Genomic DNA, 13,876 nt, shown 5'->3' on the forward strand with positions numbered 1-13,876 from the left:
TTGATGGTGCTGTAGGCAGATTCTGCTCGTGTCGAGAGACCAGACTGAATGATGGAGCTCTGTATGGGAGAGCATGCTTCATCCCGTCAGCAGCAGCAGCAGCAGCAGCAGCAGCAGGTGTAGACGTGGAGTGCGTGCTGCTGAAGGTGCATCAAACTTCATTATCACTGCTAAGGAAAGACCCATCACACGAATGTCACTTTGTGTTAAATGACTGACAATTAAAAAATCTCATGACTTTAATGTAAAACATATTTTTGTAAGATGCTGTGACATACTCTTATTGTTTATTATTTCGTTGTGTTAAGTCACACCGCGCGCCGCTCCAGTCATCGCAACCGCGGAGGGCTGTCGTCATGACAACCTAACATTCCGGAAGAACTTCACTAGAGCTTCAGCGGTGAGCAGTTTTGTTTATAACGATAGTATTCACATTACTGTTGTGTTGCGGTAGGATTATATATTAAGTATCCACAAAAATATCTCATTGACCACCTAAATCATTTCAACCTTTTTATTAGCTCTTTTTTTACGGAAGTCAAGAGGTCCGACATGAGAAATCGCAACCCAAAACAAATAACGTTATGTATTTGCAGCTACAGTAGAACGAATTATTCTTTATTTATTTGTTTGTTGGTATTTATTTATTTGTTGGTGCCATGGTGTATCACTTACCATTATATATATATATATATATATATATATATATATATATACCCTTGTATTATTTGATTACACCATTATACACCATGTTTGTTTATCTAATACTAACTGGAAGGTAATTCCAATAATATCATGGTGTTATGGTACATAATATTACTTTAGTACCATATGCAAAACACAATGTTTTTCTCAGGTCCATTTGTATATGCTGACATATTTATATCTAGACAAACATTAATTCTGCAGTTTAGTTTCATATTTTTTTTCCCCCTCCAGAAATAACAAGATGGCTGTGAATGTCAGAAGAGGTTTGGAGATCCCAGAGCCATCAGATTACAGCAGTTGTGAAGACGATGATGTGACTTATTTCACAGATCTGCAGCGGCCTGATAATAATCTACCAGAGTCTGCGAGAGTGATCAGTAAGCTGTTAAATAACCTTGTTGACAGTGCATGGGAAGTTATATCAGAGCAGGAGAAGATCAAGAGGGATGAAGAACCAGCAAGACAAATTCCTGTGCTGAATGCTACTAAAGAAATGAAGGTATGTATAACATGCACATTCATATGGTCTCATCGTATTCCTTTGCACATGTGCTTTAGATGCATTTGTCCAAAATGTTCATTTTACATATGATTTCTTTGTTTCTTGGTTCTTAGCTTCCAGGCAGAACTAATAGCATTGTGAGCTCTGATGATGGACTTTACCTGTTTCTGGGTCACACTCATGGTCTGTCAGTCATCAGTTCATCCACTCTCACCTGTGTAAGAACGTGGCAGGATGAAAGAGTGGAGATTACAAGCATCTCTTGTGCCTCTCTGGGAAATGCCACACACCTCTTATTCACAGTGGATGACATGGGTAATTTTCTGAGAGTGTAGACAGTTTACATCAAAAACTACCCATTTTATATTTTCTGTATTTATTTATGTATACATATTTTTATACATCATTTTCTCCTAGGTATCGCACGGCTTTTTGTGCATCACATGGAGAATATTCATTTAATAAAAGTCATCAATGAAACTGTGAGTTCATAATACCGTTAAGAGCTTATTTTTTTGAGTGCTGTTGGTTTTCTGTTGGTAATAGATATGTGTTACGTTTCTCACAGGAAGATATAAACCAAAGAAACATCTGTGCAAAATTTGAAGTGTCTAGAAGTGGGGACTTTGGAGCTGCAGTCATGACATGTAAATTTCCTATTAAAATATGGAAATGTAATATAAAACCAAAAATACAGTTAACTGTGAGTGCTACTGATTCATTAATGCTGTTGTGGTGTATTGTCAATGAAGCCAGTGGCTCTGTTTGGCTGGATGTCTATCGCTTCCCACTAGATGTGTGGCTCAAAGAGCTGGAAACCAAACAGGTAGCTGCTTTAGTTACGTTGGAAAGTTACCTGGAAAACTATATATTCTTGTTTATTGTATTTATGTTTTAAACAAATCTTAACATGATGCATTGTTGATGTCACTTCAAAATTCACAATTTCCTAGGAGACACATTTTCAACTGTTATGTATTTTTTTCAGAATAAAATATACTGTATGTTTGTTCCTATACTGTATGTACATGTACATTTATTTGTTTTTCTGGCATTGTTTGTAAAATGACTCCAGTGATATGATCATATTTTGCCATCACTTCTGTAGGCTACACAAACCCAACAGACCACAGAAGCCAAACTGTCTCCAGTAATCTTACTCATGAAGATCAAACCTCCAGAAATTCCTGCAGGTATCTAGTTTAAATCACTGCTGCAAAAAAATGTTTGTTTCAGAAGTTTGTTATGTCTTTCTTTTACTGTTCATGTTTTCGGAACCTCTCTGAAAAGTCCATCTGAGGTCCTGCAGAAGACGGAGGAAGGCACTATAATAGGCTCAGGCCAAAATCACCTCATTAGTAGTCGTCAATGGGAAAACCAAGATGCAGCATTTAAGAAAATGTTCATGAAGTACCTCAGCTCCAGCTCTGTGATGACACCACAGCAAAAAGCAGAAGGACCAAGGTAGGCTTGATTAAAGAGTATTGGAAGTCATATTTTACTTGATTCAAGAGGTATACCATTTAGTCTTCCCAAAAAGTATTTTGACAATATATCCACACTAATTCTATGAATATCTTTTTATACAGACGTAACAAACAATCCATCATTACAACCAACAGAAAGTGTCAACAATACCTCTAAGAATATATCTAATATAAGTGATATTTCACCCCAAAGTAAAAAAGTATAGATGTCGTGGCCACAAATTATGAATTTGCTCTCGCATCTTTTTTGGCCATGTTTGATTACTTTGTTCTCTTGCTTTAGGTAAATTGTGGCTGTGTTGTACTAATTCATTGCCTTCTTTTAATTTAATAAATTTGCAGCCACGTTTTAACTGAAATGATGGAATGTATGAAAAATTTGGATATAGGGAGCAGCTGAACTGATCATATGTGTGCAGTGAAACACTAGAACCACTAGAGGTTACAAAAGATGTCAAGAAGTTTTTCATTACACTTTTCATAATTTATTTTTTCAGACTACAAAATTAGTTTTTTCCTTACAGCAACTGTACTCTTCACTTCTTAGTGCGTGAGGGGTTTCATTCAATGTCTGGGGAAGCAAATGCAGCTAGAGGTGAGTCATGAACTCAAGAGATGATTTCACATGTATGTTTTTCAGTGATAAATATAGCCTGTAACGGTGTGTGATCACAATTTACAGTACAATCAGTTCTTTGAATATGCATTTATAATATTTCTTCAAATTATCTTTGAAGATATTCCCATTGCTGTGTGCCTATGGTGGAATGGCAGCCATAATCTCTTAGAGTATCTTCTGCTGAAGACCCTTAAAGAGAAGGGTACTCAAGCCATCAACTTATACATTTATACTGCATAGATTAGAAAGAAAATACAGTATATTAACATTACAAAGACACATTTGTTAGTCATGTTTATAAATTATAAATTTTAATCTGTTCCTGGATCAGACAGTGAACCCAGGCCAGATGTTTTGTGGCCTAATTCTCAGGAAATCCTCTGCTCTGCCGTCAGTGCCTGCACACGGTTCATTGTTCTAGGGCTTGACGGTCAGCTGGTTACTATATGGGACAGACGGTTTGGTAGGCTTGCTTTAATATTTAGTGATTTGAGATATTATTTATGGTATATATTGTGTGGTTCTCAATTATAAGAATAAACCATGATATAATGGCACGATACAATGTGACACCTACTGAGGGAAAGAATCTTACCCCTGATTGTCTTCTGGTGGTGCAGGATTTCCATATGCCAATATTGTGATCCCAGGAGATGGTGCCATTTGCAGGATGAAGCTTCTTTTGCAGAGTCAGTTGCCAGGCAATCCGCTCTTTCAGGGTCCCTTTTTACCCACACTACAGTTAGTGCTCACTTGCAGAAATGGGGCATGTTACAGTGTGACAGCAGGCGGAGGAGGAGACACATGCACTGTTGCACTTATTGAAAGGTACTAAATACCCACAGTTATTACAACAGGTTCAGAAATACTGAATGTGGTGTATAAATAGCTAATAGTCTGGTTTAGTGTTTGCTGTAAGCTGGTCCTGCAGTTCCTCTGAAACCCTCTACCTCCCCCAGTTCCACATGTCTAGATCTGCTATGTGATTTATGTATGTCTATAAATGTAGCAGCAGCATATCTTACAGCAGTATTTATTGCCATGCATTGCAAATCTTGCCTGCCAAGACCAAATACGTTAATGTTGTCATATCCATTAACATGCTAAAACCTGACATGATCAAAATAAATATAATGACTGTCTCTTATCAGACCTGCAGGCACAGGCAGTTCTGTCACTGTTGCTGAACCTATGCCCTTCCTGAAGTGTCTGGTATTATACAATTTTCAAGCTAATTCAGATTTATATGTATATATATCTGTGTTATTACTTTTTTTTTTTTTTTTTTTTTATACATAAAATACATATACCTTTATGACAGCTACATCTACTTGAATAGTTTCGTTTGCAGTTGTAGTTGTTGTTGTAGTTGCAGTTAGTCCAAGATCTAAAGTCACTTTATTAAGAAAGTATCTTCCAAGAACATACATGTAAATGTATCTAATTCCTGAAATTGTTTTTAGATTTTTTTGATGCAGAGAAATGGGCAAGTATCCATATGGGAAACGGAGGATGGAGCACCAGTATTTATCTTAAACCTGCCTCCAACTCATGTGCTGGGCTCACTCAGGGAACCTGTGTGTCTGCTTGAGCCAGTCCAACAAAAACTATATATTTCAGGTAAACTTAAGGCAAGTTAGTAATTTAGCTGAAAAACAACAAATGAGTTTCTATCATGTTCATATGTAATATCGTATTATTATATGATTGACTCTTATTCCTGCTGTAGGTGACGTTCACACAGAACACCTTTTTGCATTCTACTGAGCTGCTTTTCCATTGTTTTTTGATGTAAACATGCATTCTGCCATTTTCTTTCTTTTACAAGGTCTCATGCTTTAAAGAGCATTTTCTAAAAGCCCAGAGGTCAAGTTATAAAAACACATTTCTAGACTTTTTTTTAATTCCATTATTTACATTGTTCTGTGTGATTGACGTCTTATGCTGTTGAAGTTGTGATGCAATGCATCAAAAGTGACACATTTTTATTACTATTTGTTATTTATTGAGTGACATTTAAAAAAAGGATTGTGTTCATGGTAACACTTGATTTTTTTTAGGTGACAGAAAAAGACCTTTGATGGAGGTGACTGATAGGAATAAGGATGAGACCTCTCTCTTCATCTTCAGCTTTTCAGAATGCACACTGATGGATCTATACCGTGTCGCGAGTCCAGCTGTAAGTGAAAAAGAGACCAGAGCCACACTCTCAGATTTGGAGGAGGCCTGCAACCTTTACTTTAAGGAAAGGTTGGTGAAATGTAGTTCAGTATGAGACAGTAAAAGTAAACAAATTTTGAGAATCTTTTTGTATGCAGTTTTTAGTAAATGAGACCCTGTGTGACATGCAAGCTGTTCATCAAATGTTAAATTATTAGATAGGGCTAAATGAGTATGGTAAGAGGTCATAAAAAATTTATGATGAACTGTATAAAGGCACATTCACACCAAGAATGATAACACTAACTATATCTATATATACAACTATGTTCTGTATGATAATTATATTAGTGTCCACACCAATGGACTATAACGTTTTTATAACATTTTTTCTATGAGTGCTTATGGTCTGTGAGCATATCTGCAGCATATGTTTTAAAATAGAAAGGATTTTGAATGACTGTTAATGTTTTTATCGTTCATTAGCTGGAGAAAAAGTGACTTGAAAGTTATTCCAATGATATTGTTCTTCTGTGTCATTATTGTTGTTACTTTTGTTGTGGAAAAATTCTAAATCTGAATCGATTTTTTTAAATCTTGATGTTCATAGTTACCGTTCTTGGTGTTAATTGGCATTAAAGGGATACTCCACCCCAAAATGAAAATTTTGTCATTAATCACTTACCCCCCGTAAAAGCTTTGTTCGTCTTCGGAACACAATTGAAGATATTTTCAATGAAAACCGGGAGGCCTGTGACTGTCCCATAGACTGCCAAATAAATAACAGTGTCAATGCCCATAAAATCATCCGCGCCACAAGGATGCGCTGTTTTCTTTCAAATCAAAGCTAAATACATGTAGAAACAGCGCATCCTTGTGGCGCGGATGATACAGAAAAGCATACACAGCATACAGTGATATGGAGAGATACAGAGGAGACTGTTGACAAAGGAATTGTTGAATAAAGTCATTTTTTTTATTTTCTTCGCTTACAAAAAGTGTTCCCGTTGCTTCTTATAACCCAGATTGCACATCTGATGTCAGATGGAGTATTCTGACGACAACTTTCATACCTTTCCTGGACCTTGACACTGTTATTTATTTGGCAGTCTATAGGACAGTCTCAAGCCTCCAGGTTTTCATCCAAAATATCTTAAATTGAGTTCCTAAGATGAACAAAGCTTTTACGGGTTTGGAACGACATGGGGGTAAGTGATTAATGATAAAATTTTCATTTTGGGGTGGAGTATCCCTTTAACAATGATTTGGACTGCAACTTAAAACACAGAGTACACTTTACATGTGCAATGTCTTTGTGTGTGCAGAGCTGACTCTTGGAAAGAGAGGAAAAGAAATTTGGCTTTCCAATGGGAGCAGCTTTCGAAACGTGATATTAAATGATGCTTCATATACTACAAAGAGATCCAGACAAGTCATACTGACAGACAGAGAATGCGTCTTCTTTTTTCTGTATTAATGAGGATCAAATGTATGCATGCATTAATTCATCAATTAGCCAGAGAAAATACTATGTTTACATTTTTGCTGTCATATAAAAAAAAAAAAAAAAAAAAAAAAACATTGAATACAGTACATTTGAAATTCAAATGAAAGTTCATTTCAGTTCAGGGTTATTAGGAGATTACATGTCATTTTCAGAAGAAGCTCTTCTACATGAAGCCAGGCCAGTGCAAATGTTTATATGTGCATTTGTCTTAATATAATGTTTATATATGGATGAGGAATCTGTGCATTTGATTAAGCTTATTATGACTTGATTCTAGCATTTTTCCAACATTTACAGCTCAGTTGCAGTAAGTAGTTGTTATCTACTTAAAGTTCAAGTAAACAAAATTCAGTATAGTTGTTAGTATATCTGTTATGCACAGTCTCATGGTCTGTTCTGAAGTCAGAAAATGTTCATATAATATCATAGCTAATCGTGTCTCCCACACATTATACTGAATGTCACCACAGTTTTTCTGGTTGCATTGTTCTTATTTATTTGATATGTTGGGCCATAGGCACTGGTTTTTTAGATTTGCTCCACTTAAGTCTTTTCCGGCAAGCAAATCATTTCAAGATTAGTACATTAGTACCGTTTGTGCTGAACATCAATTTAATTGAATTTGAGCTTTAATATTAATCAGTGTAACTACTTTTTGCTTCCTCAGGCATATTAAAATCCTCCACCATTCCATGTTATTCATGTCATTTTGTTTATCCAAGTTTTTAGTTACATTTTTACTTTAATTGGACTGCCCATGGGCAGTGGGGAGGCAGTATCATGATTTTTGTGAGGTTATGGAACATTGCACGATTGCATGGTCACAGCCCGTATATTCATGAGTTGCATGAATTTAATGATCTGTGCCTTCAGTTGCAAACCTTCAGGTTCCAATTCATTTTATTGTAATTTCAACTTTTAAACCACAAGACAAAACAGGGTTACCATAAGCATAAAACAATACTCAATATCTATAATTTTAAATCACTGTACACTTCAGTTAAGTAGATACATAAAAGATCCCTGCTCATTTTGCTGCTGCCAGAAGAAATGCACAAGATCTGTATTAAAATATCTGTCAAACCCAAGTTCACTAAGTACATGAAATAGCCTGGACTGTGTAAAAAGAAGATGTGGTGTATATTTGAGACCCAAATGCAAAAAAACAAAAAAAAAACAACCCTAGATGATACTCTACAGTTCAAAGGTTTTGGGTCAGTAAGATTTTGAAATCTTTTTGAAAAAAAAAGTCTCTTTTGCTCACCAAATTTGAATTTATTTGATAATTTTTTTAAACATTTTATATTATAATTTAAAATATCTGTTTTCTATTTTATTATATAAAATGTAATTCATTCCTGTGGCAAAGCTGAATTTTCAACTGTCATTACTCCAGTCCTCAGTGTCAGTGATCCTTTAGAAATCATTGCGATGTGCTGAATTGCTGCATAGGAAACATCTCTGTGGAAACTGATAGATCTTTTTCAGAATTCTTTGATGAATAGTTGAGAACAGCATTTATTTGAAATAGACATTTTGAATTTGAAATAGCATTTATTTTATTGTTTTTAACAATGGAAAAGTAATTACTGCCTTTAATTTAATATGTCTTTAAAAAATCATACTTAAAAACAAAACAAAAACAAAACAGTCTGTATAATAAAACTCCAAAACATTGCTGGACCCCATTGACTTTCATTGTCATCTCAAGGCTCAGTATGCAAAAGATTTACCTCATTAGCCAATATGAATGAACTAGTTACAGTAAATAAAATGAAACATTACATGTGAAGCCTTTATACATATAAGATTAAATTAAAGTGCCTATAATGGCTTTCATAGAAATTAAATGGAAAGCTATCATACATATAGACAACGCATGTGTTTTGGCTTTTATTCCATACAGGAGGAATGACAAGCAAAGGCCACATCATTCTTTGCCCCATCACCTCCAATCCTGTGCAAATACTCTCCGTCCCATTCAATCATTTCTCTAGAAGTCTGCTAAACTGTCAGTCTCTTTAAAGTGAGCGAGGAGGTGGAAGTTCTGATGGAAGTCATCAAAGAGTTGTTAATGTTCTCCAGCTCAAAGGCTAAAATGTTATGTTCACGCTGTCTGTGCTTCCTGCCTCTGCATGGAATGGTGAAGAGACCATAGATGATGGGGTCCAAACAAGCATTTAACAGGCCAAATATAAAAAGTATGTGTGAGAGGGACTGGGACACTGTTTCCTCCAGGCCAGTGGGACAGAACCAGTACCACAAGCCAAGCATGTAGGGCAGGGTTCCTCAAATCTTACCCTAGAGGGCCAGTGCACTGCAGAGTTTAGCGCCAACCCTGATCAAACTCACCTAAGTGTAATTTTCTAATGATCCTGAGGACACTGATTAGCATGCTTAGGTGTGTTTGATTAGGGTTAGAGCTAAATTCTGCAGGAAAGTGGATCTTGTGGGACAGATTTGAGGATCCCTGATGTAGGGTGTCCAACACACCATGAATGACAGCACAATGACCACAGTCATCTTCAGCGTGTGCATACATGCCTTAGGGATGTTGTTTTTACACCTGTGCAGCTGCATTTGTTGGACAGCACTGGATGAGACACAGATCACAACAGAAGAAAGACAGATGACTAGTTAAGGCAAAGACACCTCAGGGAAATTACCACCATCTAACCTCAAAATGTCTTTTACCTGTGGCATGGATAACACGACACTCATGGTCCATGCTACGCTCAGCATTACTTTATTTCTCTTCTTCGCTTTGTTGATGTACAGAGGTTTGAGAATAGCAGCCTGTCGGTCTAGACTTATCACCACGGTCACGAAAGCGCACGAGCAAATGGTTATGAGTTTGAGGAACATCAGCGTCCTGCACGCGTTCATGCTTTCGTGCTTCTTATTTAGTGGTTTAATGACCAAGTCTTAAATCAGTGTGAAGGGTTGGGAAACACAAAGTAGTCCATAAACTTTGCTTATTTTAAATGACAGTTCATAAACTACTATTTAATTTCTATTCGTTTTATTAGGCTACATTTTTTACGTTATTTAAACTTAAAAAAGTAAAGAAAAAAAACTCTTGTTTTAGATGGCAGTGGCTCGTTGGAGACCCTAGAGATGTGAGGTTTGGACGAGCTGGCCTTTAGTTGTAAAAGTGTCTAAACGCATCGCAGCATCACTGAAAGCGTGCCAGATGTGATCACAGGACTTGTCCTCTCATGGCTGGGGGCTTGGTTTTGTTTGCTAATCCATTTAAAAGAAGGTAAGATAAAATCATGTCATTGAAAGGTCTATAAACCGTGCAAGAAAAGCCTGGTAGAGATTAGGACTGGCTAGGACTAGCCTATAGCTACTTTCATGAAGTCAGTGTGTGCGTGTTCGTGTTTCAAATGTCCTCACTTATAGAGTGAAATAATATGACAACCCATTAGTGAGGACATTTTACTCGTCCTCGCTAGATAAAAAGCTTATAGGCCAATACTCGTTTTTATTTAAATGTAGTGTTTTGCATGTGTTTCTGCGGGGGTGGGTTTGGGGTAGGGGACAGAAAATATCATTAACCTGATATAAAACCTGATATAAATAAAATGGAATTCTTCGCAAAGTCTGCACTAAGTGTGTGTGTGTGTGTGTGTGTGTGTGTGTGTGTGTGTGTGTGCAGGGACATCATGCACATATTTTTGAGGGGGCACGAGTGGAGGGGGGAATCGATTCTCAAATATGCATTTTGCACCTTTATAGATCATGTTAGCTGATCTACTGTATAATAGGCGATGGGCAAATAATATTAGTGTAATCTATTAATTACACATAAAATCCTCTTTTTAACGTAGGCCTACCAGATGGGTGTCATGCCATAAAATATTTTTAATACGACTGACTTTTAGTGTGAATTTAATAAAAACATTGTAAGTTAGCCTACTAATTATAACACTTTGATTGAAAGAGAGAAGGTAGCATTTTAAACTCACGGAACTGTTTCTTAAACTGTTAACGCAATATCACATGTTGATCAAATATCAGTAGTGCCTGCGACCTCATACCTCTGCCCACACAGGTAATGCAGCAATAATGCAATACCGATATACTGGTAAAAGAGCATAACCTACGTGAGCATAACTTCAACAGCTGTAAACTATGAATGAACTAGATTATCTTATAATGTCACATTTATTGAAACTGATTAAAGATAAATAATTTGATTGATTCTTATTTTGTCAACTTTGTGGCGTTTGTTTTGTTCAGTCAGTGCAGTGTTCTGGACACTAGATGTCCCCCTGCACTGTATTCTCCAAACAGACAGCATTTATCCATGCTTGCCAAAGCTCAGTAAGTCCAAGCTGCCTTTTTTTCGGCCTTTAATTCATTTCATTATATTGTTTATTCATTATACTGTTTATATACTAGCAAATATGGTTACTATGTTCATTGAATATTTTGAGTCTTAAAATGTAAACTTGCACAAAACAGCAGTTTTAAAGTGTGTCAGTCTTTACTGTAAGAGTCCAAAGATTATTGGAGAAACCTAGTTGGCCATAAAAGGTTGCTGAACGTTGTAGTCAAGACCACAGAGGCTCAATGGGGGAGACAAGACCAAGACCAATTACATTAATACTTTACAGTGATCAATACTCGTGTATAAAATGTGCTTTCCTACTAAAGTAACAGTATTCCATAATTGATAACTGGCCTGCTGCATTATATACTAGTGTTCCATGCTTGACTTCTGTGCATAGAAAATTAGTTGTGTAAAAGGTGATTTTAGGAGACCCATAAGTACACCTCTGTGCAGTTCCCTTGGGTCTATTTAAGTACAATAGTACAAACTGTCTGTTTTATTGACATTCAAAGTCAGGCTGTTGCCTGCAGCAACAGTTTCATACCCACTGCCTGATGTCTCTTTGTCGTCATTTTGATGGATCGGCCAACTACAGCAAATTAATTATGAATTACATCATATCAACTAATAAATATTAGTATATGGTATTATTTAAAACATCAAGCAAGAAAAAAAGTATGCTTTAATTCAGTATATGGCCTTGGTTGAACTTACAAGCTTGAACTATTTTAACAATTAGTTATTTAAGTGAAGATCATTGGAAATGTGGCCAGCACTCACCCCAACTTAGTTGCATACAATATCAAAGTTATCATGGTGAGAAAATGTACCTGACACAATTACAAATTCAAAATTTGCCAATACAATCTTTTTTAACAAGGTTTTTAACTAGAATACATTTCAGCTAGGACTAGCTGAGTTGTTTAATTTAATTGTAAAAGACAAGAAGATGGTGGAATGATGAGTGCTGGAAAAAGAGAGGGGTTTATGATGCTATAATTGAGTACAGTGCTGTTTGGCTCGATATGAATCACTGTAAGGGCCCAGCAGAGCCATAGACAGATGGGAACACACAAGGAGTGGTGAGTCTTGCTCTGTAGGGTGGATAAAAAAAGAAAAACAACCAGTCAATATTGTGTGTGTGTGTGTGTGTGTGTGTGTGTGTGTGTGTGTGTGTGTGTGTGTGTGTGTGTGTGTGTGTGTGTGTGTGAATCTCTGCTGGGTTTCCCTGTCTCCAACGGCAGTCTGAGATATACTGTTATGCTATTGCTGAGTCTATTCTCCAGGCAGCAGTAAATTGTCTTTGCCTCAGAGTACTGAAGCACAGAGACCTTCAGCGCAAAAGCAGTGATTTCCAACAATCACACTTGCTGTGAATAGCCACACTAAATGACTGCTGTGTGATGCAGTCAACACTATTGTTTTTTGATCTGAGTGACTAAAAAGATAACTTCTGTTTGCATTTTGAGTATTTTAGTCTTTCCAAATGCAGTAAGAACATAATAATTAGAGAACTACACTGTAAAAAGTGCTAAACTGTAATTATTAAGTTAAAGAACTATTTCTACCTGATCTTACCCTTTAATTTACCTAATGTATTCCGGTTGATTCAGTAAAGTTAAATAACATTTTTATTCAAATAAAAGCAATTAGTTTAGATGTTAGCACATTAAGAAAATTTTTAGGTTACCATTTTTTCTTTTCGGTGTACTGTGCAGTGACTGACTGTACTGATGCATGACTAAAATTTACCTTCATTTTTGCTAGGGGAGAATGTTACAGTTAAATTAATATGACCAAGCACTCACAAATCTATTTATCAAAACACTTTCATTCTATTATATAGACTGCAAAATTATTTTTTTTATTTTTATTGCCTTATTTTTGTCTTGTTTTCTAGTACAAACACCTCAGTATTCATAAATCAAAATATACATTTACTTGAAAAGCAAAATGGCTGAAAAGCCTTTACAGATGCCTTCCCTATAGTGAAAAATAAATATACAAACATGTATTTAAAATAAATGTATTTCATGCTAAGTATACTATTATACTCAGTATACTATTTACATATTATTTACATATTACTAAACTGGTATACTTAAAGTCTGCTAAACTGGAACAACTGATTTTGTACTTAATGCACTTTAATTGTAAGAAAGTAATGCTGAAGTCCAACTAAAGATATATGGAACTATATTTGATTGTGTTAAAAGTGAAACTGTTGCAAGTATACTTTAAGTACACTTTAAATATCTTTATTATTCAAAGATCATACAATCCTCATCAATAGTGATGTTAAAACACATTTTAGGCTTAATATTGAGAAATGTCCATTGTGCACAAGTAGTACTCCAAATTTAATTCTAAAGTTTAATTATAATTTTTATATTTATATAAGAGTGAAATGTCAGTAAACAGACAATAAATTAAAATAAAAGATTTGAAAGAAATGTATTTTCAATACATTACATTACTATTTTACTAGGGTTTGTAATAAACATTATGATAGCAAATACCATTAACTGAATGATACTGAAGTAATGAATTGCAT

General features: G+C 35.7%; 2 protein-coding genes across 3 annotated transcripts; one reads left to right on the forward strand and one right to left on the reverse strand.

Annotated features, from left to right (window-relative positions):
• Positions 1-281: 281 nt before the first annotated feature.
• On the forward strand, positions 282-8,056 carry wdr93 (WD repeat domain 93). 2 transcript variants are annotated; one of them, XM_042760739.1, is made up of 16 exons: positions 282-400; positions 940-1,207; positions 1,324-1,525; positions 1,628-1,692; positions 1,779-1,857; positions 1,963-2,036; positions 2,319-2,402; positions 2,484-2,674; positions 3,222-3,292; positions 3,435-3,518; positions 3,648-3,779; positions 3,937-4,144; positions 4,468-4,528; positions 4,780-4,936; positions 5,377-5,566; positions 6,802-8,049. In XM_042760739.1, the coding sequence occupies exons 2-16, from the start codon at positions 950-952 to the stop codon at positions 6,875-6,877; spliced, it is 1,932 nt and encodes a 643-aa protein (XP_042616673.1). In that variant the 5' UTR covers positions 282-400; positions 940-949; the 3' UTR covers positions 6,878-8,049. The 2 variants fall into 2 exon arrangements, with proteins under 2 accessions (XP_042616673.1, XP_042616672.1); XM_042760738.1 differs by having other exon boundaries at positions 1,779-2,036; positions 6,802-8,056.
• Positions 8,057-8,786: 730 nt separating this feature from the next.
• LOC122145785 (gonadotropin-releasing hormone II receptor-like) lies at positions 8,787-9,869 on the reverse strand. The gene is made up of 3 exons (XM_042761377.1): positions 9,661-9,869; positions 9,460-9,576; positions 8,787-9,261 (listed from the first exon to the last, which is right to left on the reverse strand). Exons 1-3 carry the CDS (start codon positions 9,867-9,869, stop codon positions 8,988-8,990), a joined length of 600 nt encoding a protein of 199 aa, XP_042617311.1. The 3' UTR covers positions 8,787-8,987.
• Between the last annotated feature and the right edge of the window lie 4,007 nt (positions 9,870-13,876).

The sequence above is a fragment of the Cyprinus carpio genome, chromosome A7, assembly GCF_018340385.1.
Source record: "Cyprinus carpio isolate SPL01 chromosome A7, ASM1834038v1, whole genome shotgun sequence".
Taxonomy (NCBI): Eukaryota; Metazoa; Chordata; class Actinopteri; order Cypriniformes; family Cyprinidae; genus Cyprinus; species Cyprinus carpio.